This window comes from Antedon mediterranea, chromosome 4, assembly GCF_964355755.1.
Source record: "Antedon mediterranea chromosome 4, ecAntMedi1.1, whole genome shotgun sequence".
NCBI lineage: Eukaryota > Metazoa > Echinodermata > Crinoidea > Comatulida > Antedonidae > Antedon > Antedon mediterranea.
This window is the reverse complement of record NC_092673.1, coordinates 8,249,087-8,270,778: the sequence shown is the minus strand read 5'-3', so window position 1 is coordinate 8,270,778 and position 21,692 is coordinate 8,249,087. Positions and strand designations below refer to the sequence as shown.

At 33.6% G+C, this 21,692-nt stretch overlaps 1 protein-coding gene across 1 annotated transcript in view; it reads left to right on the top strand.

Moving 5' to 3' along the window:
• The first annotated feature begins 6,834 nt into the window (after positions 1 to 6,834).
• Positions 6,835 to 21,692, top strand: part of LOC140046534 (E3 ubiquitin-protein ligase COP1-like) — a 42,075-nt gene continuing 27,217 nt past the window's right edge. Inside the window, exons 1-3 of the mRNA XM_072091217.1 lie at positions 6,835 to 7,291; positions 15,434 to 15,493; positions 21,451 to 21,548. Coding sequence (XP_071947318.1) covers positions 7,152 to 7,291; positions 15,434 to 15,493; positions 21,451 to 21,548 — 298 coding nt within the window. The 5' untranslated portion in view covers positions 6,835 to 7,151. The remainder of the gene's footprint in view (positions 7,292 to 15,433; positions 15,494 to 21,450; positions 21,549 to 21,692) is intronic.

The window sequence follows — 21,692 nt, the reverse complement described above, 5'->3', positions numbered from 1 at the left end:
GTCTAGATGTCCACTACATGAGCTAAAAATACAGAGCTCAAAAAAAGCAATCGACAGAATGAATTGTACTCCAAGTATTACTGTATTGTTGAACAAGCCAAAACAATTGTACCCTCAAATCAATTTTAAAAGCAAGTTGTTAAACAATGGTTCCTAGTCAAGCGATTTGGGATTGGTTAGCCAAGTGTATTCTGCTGCAAAGTTTACTTTCCTGTTTAAAACTGTTTTTAGTCGCGAGCAACGCGACTCTACAGCTCACTATGTCGGTCGGTCGATTGGTCGGTAAACACTAACTTAAGCACGCGACTGTAGCCACGTATGTGGCATTGTTACTTGTAAAAGCAGGCTAGAAGTTTGTGATCTTACTATCCTATAGGCCCCTGAGACTACAAAAATTGCACTGTAAATATTATCTGCCAAAATTAAGCTTGTTTTATACTGTTTTTAAAATGGTTTCCACATTGTTTAAGGACAAAAATGCACATGAAGGAATTACAAACTAAAAAGACAGTATAAACACCACTAATATTGAATTTAGACAAGAAATATTTCTTACAACAAACGCCGCTCGACTTACGTAACAATATTATTTTCATCAAAGGCAGCATGGTTATAGTGAAACCTTTTAATTTTTTTTTTATGTAGGAAAATTGCATGTTTACCAATTTATCGTCGATCGTTATCGTCCTAGTGTAAATGGGACTTAATGACCAACATACCCCAACATTCCAGTAAACAAACTGGCCGCCGACAAACATACTCAATACTGTACTAACAATCTTCATCTATACACACCATTCACCAAAAATATGTAGTATCATTATAGAGGAAGGATCGGATTGTTTTGACAATAAATTATAAATTTACAGCCAAAACGAAAACATTGTTTATTGAACAGGTCTAACGTACTACTATCTGCATATATCACATAGACTCCTTCTCCCATAAGTGCTTTGAGGTTTGCGCATGCCCAGTCTGTGTTTCCAAATATCCATTTTTAGTAGCCGTAGTAAACATGATTCCGCGTGATACCTAGTTCTCCTAATGCTTCCGTACTCTTGAATAACTGACTAAAGGCGGGACAAGATTTCGGATTTATATTCAAGAAATGTTATTGGTCCACTTAAATTATAATGGGAATTCATTTTGCTTGGCGTAATATGAAATAAAACTACAAGAAAAATAACTTTCAATCAACTTGCACAAACGCGCAAGTCCGACGCAGAAACAAAAGAAACCGAAGCACAAGATAACAAGGCCAACAGCCATAAGTCGCGTGCTCTCAGAAAAAAATGAACTTTCAAAAAGTAATGTAGGCCTACATCAAAACAGTTCAAAAATTACAGAAAAGCGATAAAACGCATAGTGATACCGGACCGACAGACAAACCGACAGACCGACAGACCGACAGACCGACCGACCGACATAGTGAACTATTGAGTCACGTCCACGCGACTAAAAACCAATCCACGTGGTAACTATGAGCATACTAGAGTGTCTTTAACATTTCTATTTAGCCTATGATGTTTTAACTTGTGGCAGGGTTCACACCCAACATTAAAGGAGTGAAAAGTCAAACTATTAGCTACATGTCATTCCTATCGCGTTCTCTTGGTAGCTTGACCGCATACCGGACCTCTGAGCCACGTTAGCTTTTCCCCTACTAAATGGAATGGAAGCCCAAGTTAAGTCTGTTAAGATTTGCTGGCGGCTTACGGAAAGAAGAGAGAAGGATGCGCCATAGTATGAGCAGTCGAGTCAGTGTTTAGTGTTTGTTAATCTTGTAACATGAAATTCTATATTTTTATGTGTGAAAAGTAAAAAGTGTGGGTTATGTCTAGCCTACAATACTATACTAAGTAAGCTATTTACTTGTGATAAGATGTACAATTCTATTTTCAACAAATGAACACAACTTTAAAATATGTAAAAATTAATCCTTGATTTTATTCAAGTTGATAAAATAATGAGACATAGTATAAATATAAAACTGCTATATCGATCCTCAATACAAAATTGATTCACTGTAACTGCACTGATTAGTGTTTGTAGCATAAACACGCTGAGAGGAACTTGTGGCGTGAAGTAGTGGGAACAGGATCAATGGTATCAACTGAAACTCTGTCTTCTTCATTATTTTCTGCAAGATCATCTTCGTTGCTAGCATTGCTTGCATCGTTTGCACTGGTAGGCCTATCTGTGCTCAAAAAATAATTAAGGATGTTGATCATCCCCTTAGCAAATACTTTATTATCAAACGCAATGGTAGAATACATGTTCCAATAACTAAGACAAACAGATCGAGATATGCCTTTGTTGCAAATGCTATTCATATAATTAATTCACGTCACCATCGATAAATGTTATGTAATTATTACAAGACTATGTAAACAATGAAACTTTATAAAATGTTTTTATATTTTTAATATTTTTAAACGTTTTTAACATGTTTAGCCTATTTGAATTTTAGCAATTTATAAATTGTAAGGTTTTAGGAACATTCTAATGGTTTGAATCCTTTTAAAGCTGTTTTTAATCCTTTTAAAGCTGTTTTAAACTATTTTAATCTCCTGAATCCTATTCAATTTTAATACCTTGTCATATTTACACCGTGTTTCATAACTTATATTTTTTTGTGCAATTATGACGTGTGTGTACATAATATATTTTATTGTATATCTATTTATTATTTTACTAATAATTGTCAATCTTCAAGAAGAATTTCTGTTGTTATTTTATGATGATGATGGACAAATAAAGCATTTCAGTATTCAGTATTCAGTATTCAGTATGCCATTAATAGTTTCTTTGATTATTTCCGTATGCTCGGCCACTGTAGAAGTGTCATGGCCTCTGGTGTTACGGAAGCGTTGTCGAAGTTTGCGGAAAAGACGTCGGAAAATTCCTGCTTTTGGTGCATCTGCAGTCTGGTTATCAATTGCTATATCAATGTGGTCTTCTGCATCTTTGTTATCCATGACGACGGTTCTACTAGAAGTGACGACATTGCACTGTATGCGATGATGTTGAGACGTACTCCTTGACTGCATGTTTGTCAATCGTGAAGGTGGTGTCGTTGACGAAAGCCATCTTTATAATACAAAATAGAAAAGAAATGAATGTAAAGTTGTCATCGCCATAATTCCAAGTCTCTAATTTTGGTCGGGAGGAGATTCTTCTTGGTTATAAAAATGTATTATTCCTGAATAGATTATAATTAAACTTTAGATACTATAACATATTGTTCACTAAGGAGGATAAAATCAAGTTATACCTGCATACTTGGCGTTTTCTTTATTGGCTTTAGTTTCTTACTGCGAAGAGCACGCTCAACATTTGAGCTGACTACCGAATCGACACCGTCCCTTTGTGCCCGTGCCATGCCACGAAGTCTAAGTACTGTTTTCAATTCTTGAATTACAGGCCAAAATGTGTCGTTGACAATGTTGTTTAAGGTTCGAACGGTATTTTCGTTGGTGACGATATTAACGCTGTTTGCGATGATATTAAAGACATATTCTTTGACGGTATTGATGTTAATCCTGAAGATACTGTGATTAGTCTTCAAAAATAATAGGAACAAATGAAAATAAAATTGGAATAGAATGAGCATTGGGGTTTTCTTACACTGAAGTATCGAATTATTAAACATTTTAAACAACTGTTTGAATCAATATAACGAAGTAAAAACATAAAACATACCGTTGCATTTAACTGAGAACATTCAACCTCTGACGGCATTGTCAAGTCACTACTAATATCGACGCCACCTTGTTCCTCATGTGCTTTCCCTCGGAACATTGCTTTCAATTCTCGGATAACAGGCCAGAAAGTGTCACTGAGAACTTTTTCTGTAAATGAAAAGTTATACTGTAAAATAACATTTTTATTGTTAAAAAAATATATGCCTATTAGCTCAAGGGCTGGAGGGGGTTACCGTGCACCCCCACACAGTTAAACTTCTTTGGTATCATTTTCTTCCCACGGGCATATAGAGTGAAAAAATTCATGTTAACAAGAAAAATATAGGGATGCATTGTATGTACTTGTGTCATTTGTATAATGATCATCAGTGTTTTATCTTCAAATATTGTTTTGGGGTACGGGATAACATTTATCCTAATAACCCAAGTATAAAACATCTAATTAGTATTATCTTGGTACCATTGTGTAGCATACGTCTTTTAAAATCTTATAAAATTTAAATAAAATGAATCGGACGATCAATAATGTCAGTAGAGGTCAAAAGGTCATTGACCTTTTACAAAAATGCACATTTTGGCCAAAATATAGATAAATTTCAACATAGTATCTACAATTTTCAACATGTTTTATCTTAATTGTGTTTTACTTGTGCTTACTGACATATTCAATAAGAAAATATATGTTAACAAGATTAAAATTGTAGTTCATTATATACAAATTTTCATTTTTTATTCTTAAAAATTGCAATAAAAATAGATTTTTGGGGTAGGGGGTAACATTAATAGCAATAACCCAAGAATGAAACATCTAATTAGTATGATCTTGGTGTCGTTGTGTAGCATACATGTTTTTTAATCATATAGAATTTGAATAAAATTAATCGAACCATGTTTAAGGTCAGTAGAGGTCAAAAGGTCACTAACCTTCTGCAAAATTGCAAATATTTGCCATAATGAGATAAATTTCAATATCAAATCTCCAATTTTGAAAATATTTTTTATTTTAATTGTGCTTTACTTGTGTTTACTGACATATTGAATAACAAAATGTGTGTTAACATGAAAAAAATTGCAGTGCATTAACACCATTGTCAAGTAATTTTGTTATTCTTCAAAATTGCAATAAAAAGACGTTTTTGGGGTAGGGGTTAACATTAATGGACATTAATACCAATAACCCAAGAATCAAACATCTAATTAGTCTGATCTTGGTGTCGGTATGTAGCATATGTGTTTTTTAAATCATGTAGAATTTAAATAAAATTAATCAAACGATTATGAAGGTCAAAAGGTCACTGACCTTTTGCAAAAATGTAATTTTTTTGGCAAAATGAGATATATTTCAAAATCAGATCTCCAATTTTCGATATTTTTTTATTTGAATTGTCTTTTACTTGTGCTACATATAGAATAAGAAAATGTGTGTTAAGATAAAAAAATTGCAGTACATTTTATAAAAATTGTCATTTTTTAATTCTTAAAAATTGCAATAAAAAGACATTTTTTTGGGGTAGCGGATAACATTTATAAAAATAACTCAAGAATGAAACATCTAATTAGTATGTTCTTGGTATCGTTGTGTAGCAATTCTTTTACATTTTTAGTAATATAGAATTTAAATAAAATTAATCGAACGATTATTAAGGTCAATGGAGGTCAAAAGGTCAGTGACCTTTTTCAAAAATGTACATTTTTTACAAAATTAGATAAATTTCAATATCAGATCTCCAATTTTCGATATTTTTTTATTTGAATTACAAGTGTTTTAATGTTTTTACTAATATATTGAAGAAAAAAAAGGATAAAATTTGCAGTGCAGTATACAAATTGTCATTTTTGTATTCTTAAAAATTGCAATAAAAAGACATTTTTGGGGTAGCGGGTAACATTTATAAGAACAACTCAAGAATTAAACATCTAATTTGTATGTTCATGGTATCGTTGTGTAGCATTTTGTTTAATTTTATTTAAATTCTGTATAATTTTTATTTTAAATGTTACACAACGATAGGGACAAATAAATAAAATAACTGACAGCAATGATATCCACACAAAAAAATGTCGACATAAGCTTAAGTTCCTTTCAGTTGCTTTTGTTCTATTTTTCTGAAACTGAAAGGAGCTAAAAAATGCAACTAAGATTGTTACGAATCAAGCAAGTTGTTCAGTTCGCACACTGGTTCCTTACAGTTCTGTTTAGTTCCGTTTAGTTCCGTTCAGTAGTCAATATGTCGCCATAAGCGCTCTCGCGCAAGTAGTTCCTTTCAGTTGAGTTGAGTGACTGCTGCTTCATTTAGTTGCTAAGATTGAGGCTCAATCATTGAGCGCTAATAACTTATATTGACACCTCACCCACCCATTAAAGTCATTTCCGCTACCATCAGGATCTTCCTTTTAAAAAAGATGTTACGGTTATAGGCAACAATTAATGTTCGAATTTCGTCAGTTCGAAAAGTCACTCTTGATTTTTCCTTCTTATCAGCAGGCTTTCTGTAAAGGATCCATATTGATTACACCGGGTGGAGAGAGAAGAAGACGGTACCTGCAAGGCGAGGTTGAGAAAAAAATCTTGAGCGGGAATGACATATAGGCTCATACGAGGCCAATAGTTTGACTTTTCAAAGCATTCAAAACTTTTCATTCAAAACATTTTATTCAAAACATTTCATTAAAAAAATTTCATTCAAAACATTTCATTCAAAACATATTCCATTCAATTCAAATCCAATTCAAAATATTCAATTCAAAACATGTCATTCATATCGCGTCATGCAATTCATATGATGCATTTCATTCATATAGTCTGAAGTCATAAAATTCATATCATCGAACTGTTGCGTAAACGGCGTTCCATAAAAGAGATTACAAACTACACAATTTTATATTTGTTTGTAATTTTGTCTTTTTGTGGAATTAAAAAGACAGGACAATAAAATGATTTTTTTTTATCTCATCAACCATCATCATGAGGCATCATCAGTTTACTTATCGAATTTCACGCTACCCTGGATTTACCCATGGTACTTTGCTCCTCCGCTCGAGATTTTATAGATGCAAAAACTGTTCGCCGCCGACGACACACGACACACGATCTGTCTGTTTGCTGCTGCGCTGCGCCGCCACACATCAATAGAGCAGCAGCTAGCTAGCTAGCCACCACCAGCACACACATTTTAATAGTAGGCTGGCTTGTGAAAATATTAGTCACGCAGTCTCTACTTCCGCACATACATGATGAATTGCCTACACAAATTAACCTCTGGTTTACCCTGATGTTTATGGAATGGATATATTTTATTGTTTTGTTCACTTGATTAACTAAATATCCTTTATACAGCAACGCTTGTTGTTGGATCTGTGTTAGTTTGTGCCCTAGCTAGCTTGATAAGGCTAGCCTACCTAGCCTAGGCCTAGCGGGATAGCCTAGCCTGGCACTCGTCGATAGTGATGTCAAACACTGCAAACAGACGGCAAGGAGGTCGTCCTACTCGGACTGAATCAAATCGTAAACGACCGCTGCATTCTCCAGCACCTGTATACAATGGAGTTGGGAGCTCATATGAAGACAAAGACAACGACTTTGTATGGTATGTTTCGTGTCTGTATTTAAAGAAGCTCTACTAGGCCTAGCCTCTATCTAGCTGCCTGACTGGTATGGCATTTTGCCTAACCAAAGTAAATTTAACCTAAAAAAATAATATAGGCCCTAGGCCCTAGACTAGGGCCTAGCCTACTACAGTAGGTTGGGCCTAGCCTACAGGAATTCCGCCTACAGTAGGCCTAACCTAGTGGTAGTGCCTTTGGATATGCTCTTTATCATATCGGTTACGTTTTATTTTGGTTGCGCTAATTAATGTATGGACCTGGTGTGCAGCACTCTAGGCCTAGATACATTGCAAGCATCGTTTTTGGATGTTTTTAATGAAAACGCTCATTATGAATATGATTTTAGTTTAATTTTACTGTTCTTAATAAAAGATTGGCCTCTACCTCTGTATGGTTAAAAAAAAATGTTCACTGCAAGATGGGTTTCGTCGCACGAAAATCGTCTATGAATTACAGGAGAGATTGTCTTCAATACACTAAATCTATTTTCTCGTTATCTTGTTTTGTTAACTATAGTTTGTTTTGTTAACTATAGTATTACTATAGTTAACAAAACAAGATAACGGTATTAATCATTTGAATCTTTAATATTTTTAAATCTGTGGATTTTATTGAATTAAAAAAGCTGTGATTTTTAATATGAATGATAAAATTTAATAATATTCTTGATTTATATAGCACCAATTTTATCTAATGATCATTGCTGTCGCTTTGGACTTAGATATTACACTTTTAAACTACATGCTTACTAGAGTAAAGTCATGTCATTGCTACTAATTCTAGCGCTCAAGAGAGAGTGGCTGTTGGAGCTAGTAGGCCTACACGGTGGTAACCTCCAACTCATTATAAAAGATGTAACTACTGTACATCAGGACTCTTTAAGTGCACACAAGCATTTTGTGTACACTGGACTTACGGTTTATACAGTACAGTACTGTAGTTCATTCAAGAAGATTCATTCTACCAGCAGAACCTTGGATCGAACCCTTGCCAATGATACGGCTATGGATTATAGTGTAGTGCCACTGTTGTCTTTAATAACCGCCTGTCACTGCTCTAATTATGTCCTTAAAGGACAACTTTACCGAGTACCATATTTTGACAACGTATTTAGGATACAGTATACATATCGTGTGCGATCACCATACACCCATCGCCGTAAATTGACAAGTGTGCAATAGCAAAATGTACCTCATGAGGTTTCATTGTAGTTAAACATACAATGAGATAGGTACCTGTCATTTCAATTGCTAATTTGAACTGCATTACTTAGGCTAAAATTTGCCAAAATGTTTAGTCTGTTATTTAAAGAAACACTAAAGAAAACAGTTAAAGAAAACAATTACAAAATTCAACATTCTATTTTTACGATTTATTTGAAAAATGTGTTTACAGGTGCTGTAGCTAGCAGTTATTGATATGATTAAACATTACACTTCATAAGTAGGCCTATACGACAATGACTCAGTTTACTTTTTTAAAGAAACAGATAACATAATTTAGTTATTTCAGGAAGTTGAACTCAACAATCGTCTACTTTGTGTTAAAAATAAAGCAACTAAATTATGTTATTAATCACAATAATTTACACAAAACATAACAATACAATTAATAGAATTTTTTGATTGTAAATGCAAAATTTAAGTTGATTTAAACACTCTTTTATTCTTGAATGAGCTCAGTAGAAATTATTCTTTTGTGGTCTTATTCCAAACATGTAGTACTAATACTACAGTTACAGGTTCTTTCTGTGAAACCTCCTTGATAAAAATTCCCTGTGGTCACATTGTGGTATTACTATTTGATCTGGTTATTAAACTCAGTCAATTTGGTTGACCTTTATTTATAAGCTACACATTCTTTAGCACATACAGTACTTGTTAAAGAACATTTTAAGTTTAAAATTATTTCATTCTTAAAATTTACTGAACTGTTTATATCATGGAGGTATGTTTATATTTTTTACTCCAGTTTGTATTATTTCTATCATTAAAAATAATAATTTTGATAATAATATTAATATTATTAAGACTATACTGTATTTGTCATCTCCTGTAGCACATTTAAATATTAATACTCCAAGGTTTCTCCATTGTGTAACTGTCATCCTTAATAAATTGTTGAATACTATTAATTATTTATCATTAAATTCATGTCATTTAAATTGTATGATATTCAAACATAATGTGTATTTTCATGCCTACTGTAATTTATCTTTACCCAGCAAGTTGAATTAAGCAAGACAAAAACTCAACTGCCTCTAAAACAGAGTAAATTAAATAATTAATTTTAGAAATTATTTATGTATTATTTTAAAATCATTTCTACCTTTTATGTACAGCTACAAACACAATAAACTGCAGTACTGTATGTATAATATGAGATTACTGTACAGAACAATACAAAGAAAATTATATCTTTTGACACAAGGTCTAATTCAAAGAAAAATAAAGTATGGTCCAAGATTTTTGAAGAAGTAACTGTAGGGAACATGAATTTATAATGATTACTATGTAGTGTATAGTCTAGATCCCTGGTACTAAATTAATGATAGGCCTATTGTTAGTGGTTTTGTATGGTGCAGTATCCACTTTTCACGTTTGAACAGTACACTGTAGTAATACTGTACAGTATGCCCACTCCTTCTCCAGTATCTGAAAAACAAAGAATTATTTAGAATGCTATTAAAAAAGAAATGTTTAATCACATAGCAGGAAAGTTTATGTACTGTTTTACTGTTTCTATAGAGCAGAGAATACGGTTTTGAATACCGTTCTTTTCAAGAACCATTTTTTCTTGCCAGCAGAAATGGGTCCCCACAAAAAAGAACCGATCTTAAAAACGGTTTCAAAAACCCCAATTGATTGCGGTCTCAATCGCAAAGAACCGTTCTGAAACACAATCACGGTCTCAATTTGACCCCAAAAACTGAACTCTGCAGTCTGCTGCACTGGGACGATTGCGGTCAACTCGCAGTCAAACCCGCGCGATAGGATCTAGGCCTAAGTCATTTTTATTTCTCTAGATAGTGAGTATTTTATTTAACTAAAAAATGTTGACCGATGCCATTACGAGGTTCGTAAAAAATATGTGAAGGGAAGAAGATGAGGGGACTTGTCGGGAGTCGGAAGAAAGACTCACGTAGGCCTAGGCCTACATGTTTTTAAGAATATTGTAAAGCGTGTGAAAGCTAGACGAGTTCAACTTGACAATATCAGAGGGTGCGACGTACCTATACTTTAACCAAGGACCACAATTAAACGTTTCAGGTAATAATTCCCCCTTCTATGATGAAATGGATGCTATTTCTTGGGGATCGCGCTATGCGAAAAAAAATAAACATGACCTCGATCCAATCGCGCTTCCGCCTAACGAACTGCATTGTGGTGTATATAATGACGTCATTCATAACGAATGCACATGGACGGAACTGGTTTTATTTGAGTAAAAATTGAGCTGCAACGCGACCTTTATTTATAAACAACAGCCGAAATTGGTTTCCAAAAAACCGTTCTTTTTTTATTTTTCAATAGAAACAGTACCATACTGTGCTTAATTATTGTATGTCTGGAATGTATTACCAATATTTTACAGTTTTGTCTGAATTGTCAGTAGTGGTGCAGAACACGGGCCTTGCATTCTTTTTAGGCCCCTGGAGCATTTTACTGTTGGAGGTAGTTATACCAGGGAGATGACCATCGACATGACCTGCTTTAGACCTAGTAATATTCTAGGGATATTCCCCGCAATGCCAGACGGGCATTCTGTGAGAACGTAACACCGTTATATTCCGAGGTTATATTTAATTCCCCGTCGAGGCTTTGACACCTTGCGCGGTCAAGTGTATCACTTTGGCGCTGATTCAATTCAATTAACAATAATAGTGTCGAACTGGAGGGATAATGAGAAGAGATCTGCTTAAAATAAGGGGACAAGAAGAAATGTGTAGCATAATCTATAGGCCTAGGCCATAGCTCTTTGTTGGTGCCTGACCCTTCGTCGCCTTGTAAATTGTACAGCCTTCTAAGATGTTTTACAGATTGCCAATGACGGCTAATTAATTGCTGTACCTGTATAATATATGCACAATATACTGTACATAGCATGTATTGCATAAATATGCTATAAAGGAAGATAATTAAATAATCTGTAACTTAAAATTCGCCGCCATATATTGCTAGACAAAAATAATAACAATAAAGGACGCCCTCAATAATTATTTTGTCAGACTTTTTATTGGCCGAATATGACCGACTCCTTTCTCACAGAAAGCCGGTATATACCGGTTATATTTCCGGCACGATAGTCCGATGAGAATGGGTATATGCCGGTAATGATACCGGCACGATGCCAGCATAATACCGGTATATTGCAGGCACATCTGTGAGAAAGGGGCTTTACTGTAGTTCACTAGAATAAAGTTTTACAAAAAAAAGATTAACATTACTGTTAAAATGAACTGTACTTTTTATATTTGACCACATCCCTTTTACATTAGATTAGTGGTCTAGTAAGCTTGTACATTATGTGATATCTACAGGATGTGGTGACAATTCCTAATAAATTAGTTTCATTTAATTCAGGGATGCCAATCCTTAGCTATGTTTAGATACTGTATTTTTTTTATTCCTATTACAGTATATTGCGGTTTAAGGTCTGCTTTCTATTCTAATGCAAAATATACACAGATAATATCCTTGTTGTAGTATACTGTAAACAGTGTAATCCATTAGGATGGTACAGTACAGTATTTAACGTAGGTCTGTCAGGGTGGGTTATATTGGTAGGAACCTGTTCAATGATCAAGTACATCGGTTGTAAACTTGGATTTGGTTCAGTTTAACTACAGTATTATTAATGTACAGTAGACCTCAATATTAACATTATCTCTCAACTGGTCTGTACAGTTGTTTGTATGAAAAATAGTGTACTGTATCTTTTTTGCTGTACAGTAAATTCACGAATCTCTGCGTCTCTGTCTGTCCGGCTTTATTCAGATGGATCGCATGGTGTTCAAACTTGGTTAAAGTATTCGTGAGGATAGAGAATCCATATTATTATTAATGTGATATCAAAGAGGGCGGCACCCAATATCATGCGATGTCAAAGGTCAAGGTAAAAATTCAAAATTGCTCCGAATCGAGCTGAAACTTGGGTAAAGTAATCCTGAGGATATCTACTGTAGGGCGAGTATGAATCTGTTTTAAGCATAGTAAACACTTTTCATACTCAATTCTATAATTAATTTCAATACATACTGTAAGCGGTTAGTTTGAATCCTATGTGTACAGGTAGTGGTTATTCTTCTTCCTATAACATTGAGAGTTTGATCTACAGTATACTGGGATATGAAAGATTAAAGACTACAGTATACTGTGTAGAGTCGGTACTGTTCAGTACCTACAGTAGTGTACCATCAGATTAGCTTGTGACAACTCAATATAATAACCAACTCAGTTAATCTCTTATTCACTCTCTGTTAATTAATCAAGTGTTAAAACTAGGAGAATATTGTAACCAGGGAAGAGTTAAATTACAATTTAATTCTTCCCTGAGGTAACCTACAGTACAGTATTACTATGAAGTCTGAACAATACATGAATAACAATAGAAACAAAGAGAAAATTAGGTTTTATACTTTGCATGCTGATTTGCTACAGATTGTCAATTACTGTAAGTATACAGTATGCAAGTATTTGAGTGTCTGCTGTGTTATTTAATAAAAAAACTATAAATGCACTAACCCCTTTTTACACCTGAACACAGGGGACGTTATTTAATATTTTGACTACAATACAACCCATATGGAAAATACAAAATATCGGAATTATTTATTTTAATGTAAAGTCAATACATAACATCTGGTGGTATTTTTGTTGTTGATAATTTAAAACTTGATGTTGAAGAAATGTAAATTTGGCCAAGTAATAATTAAGAATTGAAGATGTTTTTTAAAATTTTAATTTACTAGAAAAATTTTAATTTAAATATTAAAACATGTTATTTTTAATTGTTAGTTTGGAATCTTCAATTATTTTCAATGTTATGTTATTATTAAACTAATGTATTAATTATTAATTCATCCTAGAATTATTTGTGCATAATTTATGTGATTTTAATTTGATCAATAATAACTGAATCCTTCAATCGTTCAGTACAAATTTGTTTGCACAATATGATTAAATCATGTCAAAATGTTTTTTCTTGGATTAAATTAAATTCTCCAAAATAATGTTTTAAAATACAATTATTTATTGACTGTCTTCAACAAGGTTATTGCTATGTACAGTACAGTAGATTATCATTGTAATGAGATTGAATACTGACTCATCTCTTCAGTTATTACAGTGGATGTTTCGCTGCCAGATAGTCGCAGACAAAAGATTCTATTAATAGAAATTTATATTGAACCACATAATAGACCTTTATATTGAAATGCCATGTTATAATATAATAAGAATATTTAGGGAGATTTTCAATATTTTAATGTTTTAAATTATTGATACTTGTACTGTAATAACTTTTAGTCATGTTTTTCAATTACTGATTGATTGATTGATTCTTTTATTTTTCACACAACGTTCATAAAAAAATATCAAAAAAGAAAAGAAAATAAAGTACAATAAAGTGTGAAAAACAGGATAACCACAAGCAAGCAAAGCTTTTTATCTGTGGCACCCTAACTTAAATATAAATTTACAAATATATTACTAAAATGTTTTCATGTAGTAAATAAATTATTAAGGAAAAAATACAACGTACTATTATAATATAATATACATCACAGAATATACGAAAATGTAATTAATTTGAAACGATAAAGATACAAGCTGATGATGTTATATATGTCTAAGTTAGACATATTTTACAAATGTGGTTTTCACAAAGATATATTGTTTCTTTATAACTATTAATGCATTTATTTAGTAATAGTTTTTTAAATATTGATATATTTTTACTCTCTCTTATATTTCTTATAGATTGATTTTAATTTTATACAATAATATTGTCTTTATTTCTAGTCTCATACTGTATGTATGATAATTATCAAATAAACTGAATAAAGAATTAAAACATTTTGGAAGTTGTCCTTTTTGGTATTTAAACATAAAATTTAAAACATTGTTTTTATACAAATCAAGTACTGTATATTAAATTTGCCCATTTTCACAAAGAAAGAGCTGAGAAGGTATTAATGTATTGTATTTTTTTAAAGAAATACAGAACTGCGCTGTTGGGAAAATACTGTAACTAAAACAGTAAATACTAAATCCATATTACTGCATCTTAAAATTTCTTCACTCAGAAATTACAGTTTAATACCATACAGTATATCATCAGTATAATCCCACTCCCTATAAATTTATGTCTGATTTCAGACAAAGAGGCATCCCCGTGTATAGTCCCAGTATGACTTTTGGTCTTGATGTAGGCCTTTCTCTAGCCATTTCAGATGAATTTTTACAAGAAATTACCAATCTTTTTTTAACAGCAGGATCAGATAAACAATGTCTGGTAAATTCCATTAATTATGATGTTCACATTTACTGTGTTTAAAATGTGTTTCATATGCTGCATACTGTAGCACCTAATAAACTGTTTAATTAAAAGTATAATTTTTAAAATTACTGCATTTTTTCTAAAGTTGTGCTTCCAAATTAAATAGCGTTTAAATTTGTGGTTGGTTGTTGACAAAAAAGTTAACATTTACATTAAATCAAAATACAATGCGATCAAACATTGAAGATACTACAGCTGTCAATGAAATAATCATTCATTTTTAAATGACCAGTTTAATGGTGTTCTAGCCCCTGGAAGGAAGTGTTTGGATGTTTTTAATGCTGACATTTAACTGTTTATTGAAATTTGTCCTGTTTCTGCTGCCAAGAAATTGGGGTTAATTGATTCACACCATCTACAGTATACTGTAATCTGTTATTTTTAGCATTTGTACTACAGTACAGACATGAACACAGATTCATTTTTGAAATTGAGGCTGTGATTTCAATGCATTTTAAACAAATTTCTCTTTTTCAAGATCAATTCTTGGTTGTTTTTTTTTGTGAGGATGGTTCATTGCTATTGGCGAGAAATAATATTCTTTAAATTTCTATTTATTTCAGTCCCATTTGTTTTGAAGTTATTGAAGAAGCTCACATGACCAAATGTGGACATAGTTTTTGGTAAGTACTTCAATCAGTAAAAGCTAACTACTTTATCCTATTTGATTTTTGTCAAGAGATGATGATGGTTTCAGAAGGGTGTGTATTGTAAAATCAATTTTGCCAGAAGGGATTTATTATTTTTAGATTCCAATATTTTAATCAATTGTAAGCTATAAATTTATAGATTTTTGCATGGTTTTTAGATAATATGCAGGCCCGGTATGCAGGTTATGTAGACTATACAGGTATCATACCTGCTTATCTGGATTTACCCACTTATCTGGATTTACCCACAATAGCCCTCTCTCTCAGGATATACCATTACGAAGAAATTCTGTTGAGTACCTACACAATTTGCGAATGATAACCATTATGCGATAGGCGTGCTCAATGGAATTTTTTCTTTTCTTAATTGTATCCTCATTTTGTAGAGAGAGGGCTATTTCGGTTTGTCCAGGTAAGCAGCACCCATAGCACTACCAACACCACTGTTGGTATTAACAAAAAACACAATACAAACATGGTATTTGCAGGGATGTAATTGTGCAGGGCGGAGCCGGGCGGGGCCGCCCTGCCTAAAAGCCTCCCGCCCAGTCTAAAGCTAATTTTAAGGCCTTCCGCCCAGCGTCAGACGTACCTGTCCGCCCACCCTAAATTCCTTTTTTTTCCGCGAAATATCGGGCATATTCTAGCTAACACAAGCTCACATTGCACAATGCAGCTAGCCTAGCACAAAACACACAGCTTTGAAAATCAACCAAGCAGAACTGTCATGTACTTAATGCTGATTGGACGGTACGCTCAAGTTCCACTTGAGTGAACATCACAACCTAGGAGAGCATGCAGCTTGCTAGCTTTGCATGCTGTGCGCGATTTTCTTATCTCCTCTGCTGTATGAATGAATCATGGAGAATATTTAAAAAAACCGGCGAATTAAACTGTAGGCTAATCAACCGTTCCACGCCGACTGCTTTGTGGAGTAACTTCCCGACTACGTGTATTTATTAAAAAAACATTGAATTGAAACATACTATATATCTTGTACTGTTATTATTTTTTATTTTGTGAATTACATCATTAGCGCGAGTATACTGTAGTATGGCTCGGATGATAGCCTAGATCATTCATCGCCCAGGCCGCAGACCTGGCGAAATGTACGTTCGTTCATGTAAGTACATCGTGATGCTTTTCTACGTGGTTGTTGTGCGGCATGAATATCAATAAGAGGTTTTTATCTTGAAAAAATATTCTCGGCTAAATCGAACAAATTTATTTAATTCATGCAAGCTAGCTAGGCCTAGGCGTTCTTCAGGGGCAAGTTAACCACAAAGGCAGTTATGTTTAGGTCCAAATGGTAGGCCTACACTTACACTGTCAAAGCATGGAGGTATAAACCGGGAGGTACGTATAATTACGTCCATGGTAAAAGTAATGTTTTGCTTTATTAAAATCATTCACCTGAACAATGATAATATTATTAATAAAAAAAAATGTAAAAAATTACACATATAAACCATCATTAAAATGAGTCTTATAAAGGTCAATATAGCAAATTTTTTCAGGGGCCTTCGGCCCCTGAACCCCGACCGGGGGCCCTTGGCGGCCCCCTGGCCCCCAGCCTAAGTTCCTCGCTTCGCTCGTAAGCTTAGTAAAAAACCACCCTCACAATTTTTTTTTCCACCCTCAACAATTCTTAGCTACAACCCTGTATTTGTGCGAGCCGTTAACAAGTTCTATATTTTCAGTGCCCATCTTAAATTGTAATTTTCTGCACATTTTTTTGGCAACTACGTTGTATGTTTTGTGTGGATATCTGTATTGTAATACATTTTACTTTTTCGTGCATATCTTTTAGTTCTGTAAACAGTATGCAGTGTTATCCCCAGGATTCACATCAAGCGTCACGCTTCCCCCCGGAGGGGAGGTATTCCGACACTAAGTACACGGAAATGGTACTCTTGCACGTAACATTCATGTTGAATGACACCTCTAGTTTGGCCGGAAACACAACTTATACTTAGAGCGGGCAAGCAAACAGAAAAACGATTGTAGCCTACCTTTTCCGCCGGTAACCATACGCGATAAGAAACATTTTTTGCGTTCATTACGAACGTCAGGGGGAAGTCCTCAATGAAAAAAAAATATGCCTATAAAGCCTACTCATCAGTGTGACTCTAGTTGGCCGGGAACAAAACTTCATAGCGCGCTAGAAAACAGTAAAACGATCGTAACCTTTTCCCGCCAGTAAACATGCGCGAAAAGAAAATGTTTTTGCATTCAATAGGAACGTTAGGGACCGTTTTAGAGGTGTTTACCACCTTTTGGTCCAGATCCTTCACTAACCGAGTTAGTGAGAAGTCGAATAAATAAATAAATAAATAAATAAAACTAGGCCTACTCATCAGTAGGACAACTCTGTAGTTGGCCGGATAGGACACTTCATAGCGCGCAAGCAAACAGCATGATCGTAGCCTACTTTTTCCGCCGGTGAACATAAAATTTTTTTTGTGTTCATTACAACTGTCAAGGGGAAGTCCCGAATGAAAAAAATAATATTCCTACTCATCAGTAGGACAACTCTATAGTTGGCCGGAAAGGACACTTCATAGCGCACAAGCAAACAGCATGATCGTAGCCTACTTTTTCCGCCGGTAAACATAACATTTTTTGCGTTCATTACGACTGTCAAGGGGAAGTCCCGAATGAAAACAAAAATATTCCTACTCATCAGTAGGACAACCCTGTATGTAGTTGGCCGGAAAGGACACTTCATAGCGCGCTAGCAAACAGCACGATCGTAACCTACTTTTTCCGCCGGTAAAAATACGCGATAAGAAAACATTTTTTGCGTTTATTACGAACGTCAAGGGGAAGTCCCCAATGAAAAAAAAAATATGCCTACTCATCAGTAGGACAACTCTGTAGTTGGCCAGAAAGGACACTTCATAGCGCGCAAGCAAACAGCATGATCGTAGCCTACTTGAATGTATTATACGATCAAAGCAGCTAGCAATGAATTGCGCCTAGCAAATCAATCGTGCCTTTGTCATTTGATGATGTGCGTACATTACCGACGAAAGAGTAAATCCCACAGATCCATAGAGAGTGATCGATTAATTCAGTGTGATATTGAAAATATCATTGATATTTATTTTTACAAGAAAAACAATACAATCAATCATTGTTTTAACTGAAAACTTTTATACAATAAAATACAATATACAAGTTACCGCATTTTTAGTGTAGATGATTCAGTCAACAGCCAATACTACTAGAAATCGAAAGAGAGACATGGCAGTAACAAAACACATGCTTACATCTCTCGGCGGCAGCCGTTGAAAGCGCATCTCAGTTGTTATAAATAACACTTTGTTACGCAGTCTTTTGTTTCTTGGCTTGTAATATCGTACGTCTAGTGGTCATGTCACATGTTTCGTATGCATTATGCTCTTTATGCATGCTGCGCCTCAACTCTAGAAAGTACCTGGCTGTTATTAATCTATTTTTAGATTGGTTGATATTTTTAAGCGTCACGGATAAGGTTTTAAGCGTCACAGCCGACTGTAAAGCGTCACGGTAGAGAACCCTAGCGTCACAGTACCGTGACGCTTCGAAGGCCTGGGGATAACACTGAAGTATGTTTGTGCATTTCTGTGAATACCTAATAATATGTTTTGTAATTATTTTTGGTGGCGATTGACTGAGTATACTGTTACAAAAACTAATAACCAATGCCAAAAGCAACACATTAAAAGAAAACTAACCAAAAACAAATCATTTTAATAATTCATAGTATTCCAACATTTACATTACAGAGTAGAATATATAAATAAACTATATATATATATAAACTAATTTTACAAGCTACTGATTTTTAGTAGAAATAATAATAGTAGTCATTCTATATTCTATGATTTACAGCCATACTGTGTGTAGCATTTGTGATTCATTCATATTGCATGAACTTAAAAATGTGTTCAAAGTCACTTTCCATGCTTTTAGATTAGTTCCAATTTCCTATAGTTGTATGAAAATTCCAACAGTGATTAGAAATTTGAAATTATCAATTTGCAAAGTGTAGGTGTCCTGAAAGGTGAAATTAAATTTGCACAAATCAAACCATGCGAAGTAGAACACTTTGCAACCTATAATCTCTGATAATAGCTTTATGCTTATTTTTATGGTGTGTTATTTAGTATTAATTTCCCTTCTTGTCAACCCGTTAATGCCTTGATTGTGACTTACTGTTGTAGTACAGACTTTGCTATTTAATAATAGAAACTTTGCACATTGAATCTACATAGTAAGTTGTATTGTACAGTATTAAACTTGTTAAAGAACTTTTTAGATGTAGCAGTATTCTAAAAAAAAAATGCCGACCTTCATTTTCGTCCGTTTAGGGTCAGTTGGGCGTGGCCAACACAATTTTTCTTTTTGGCTTAAATGGAAGTGCTAAATGTTTCAAGGGAGCGGCCATTGGATCTGCTTACATGATTTGCCTGCATCCCGTTTTCAAATTGGTCTACCAATAGAGGCTTGTCATACTGACTATACTGTTTTGAATTATTAATATGTATTAAATATAAAATTACAAAATGAAAAGAGAATTTCAGGTCTTGTCAAATTAATGTGAATTAAGGATTTTCAAATTTCCTGTGCATGAAATGAATTGAATGATATAACTGCAAATTAAAATGAAAGCAATCTGTAGCCATTCACATCTAGTGTATGTAGTTGTTCTATGTTGTGTAGAGTACAGTATTTCTGTCTAGCACTCATGTGTACTTTTTAATTCATTTATTATGTTTTAAAAAGTTTTTTAAGGATTTTTGTAGAAATAGAAGAATAACAGAACTTTAACACATTTAAATTTTATCAAATGCTATTCACTATTACGTCCGTCTAGGAAGTTGTATTTTTGTCTGAGATATTTGTGTGCGTTTGTCGGTTAGCAGGATAACGACAAAACTACAGTACAGTAAAAGCCATTTGTGATCATACAGTAGATGACTCTCTAAATTGGAGGCAAACTTTTTTTTAGTATTCTACTATATAACAGTAAGACGGATCTGAATTACCCACATTTAAACCATAGTCAACCGTGGTCACTGAAGACTCGGACCAATTTTAGGCCATATAAAAAATAACAAGATGGATTTTTATCCTAACAGAGGTTGCAACTCTGTAAATGCTCTTGTTAAATTTTATAATATACTGTATGTTCAGTACTGTGTAACTACTGATTTTTCAGTCTTTTTTGTACATAAAATGAAATTTCTTAGTATTTTACGTATCATAAAAAATTAATCTTGGGCTAACTTATCAAGTTAAAAATGCTACATACTGTAGGATCATTCCCGCAATCGTAAATAGCAAATTGCCTATTGGCACTTTTGCCTTTTTAGCTTTCCGAATGACAACTCAAAGCCTATCTTAATAAATTCATCCTAAGCTAAATTTTTGGAGGCCGATGGACTAACTAATAATACTAGCAATCAGTTAACTTTCCTGTCATCTTTCTGATTTTCCATCAAGGTGGAAACAATGAACAACAAGAAGTTGAATTTTTGGGAAAACAGTCTTAAGCTTACTGTACCTTACTGCATACCGCTGACTAGTAGTCCATAAAGGAGGTTGCTACTGTAGGCTATTCCTTGGAATTAGTGGGATACTACTAGATGATATTGCCTGATTTGTGTGATAAAATAAATTATTACAAGTAATAATTAATTAATTTTTTTTTTATTGAATAGAGAGAATATTCATTCATTGAATGAAAGATTGTACTGTTCTATCTGGATTCTGCCTTATTAAATAAAATCAGTCAATCTTTCAATATTTTCAGTTTCAGTTAATCATTATTTTGTGTACAGTATGTGAATGACCATTATTCTATTCTATTTTTTAAAATATGATTTTGAATAATTATATTCATTATTAAAATGTGTATTTCTTTTTTTTCCCTTATTTTATAGTTTCAAGTGTATTACTAAAAGTTTGGTAGAGAGCAACCGTTGTCCAAAGTGCAATTTTTTCATAGATAAAAGTGACCAAATATTTCCAAATTTTTCATGTAAGTAGCTTTGCATTTAATCTTGTTATGTTGCATAATGTTATTAATTGTTAATCCCTATTCAGGAGACATCAGACGTTTTTATTCTTTAAGCAACAGAAACAAGTCAGGTTCGTACTGGCCTATAATAAAATAGATTGGTAA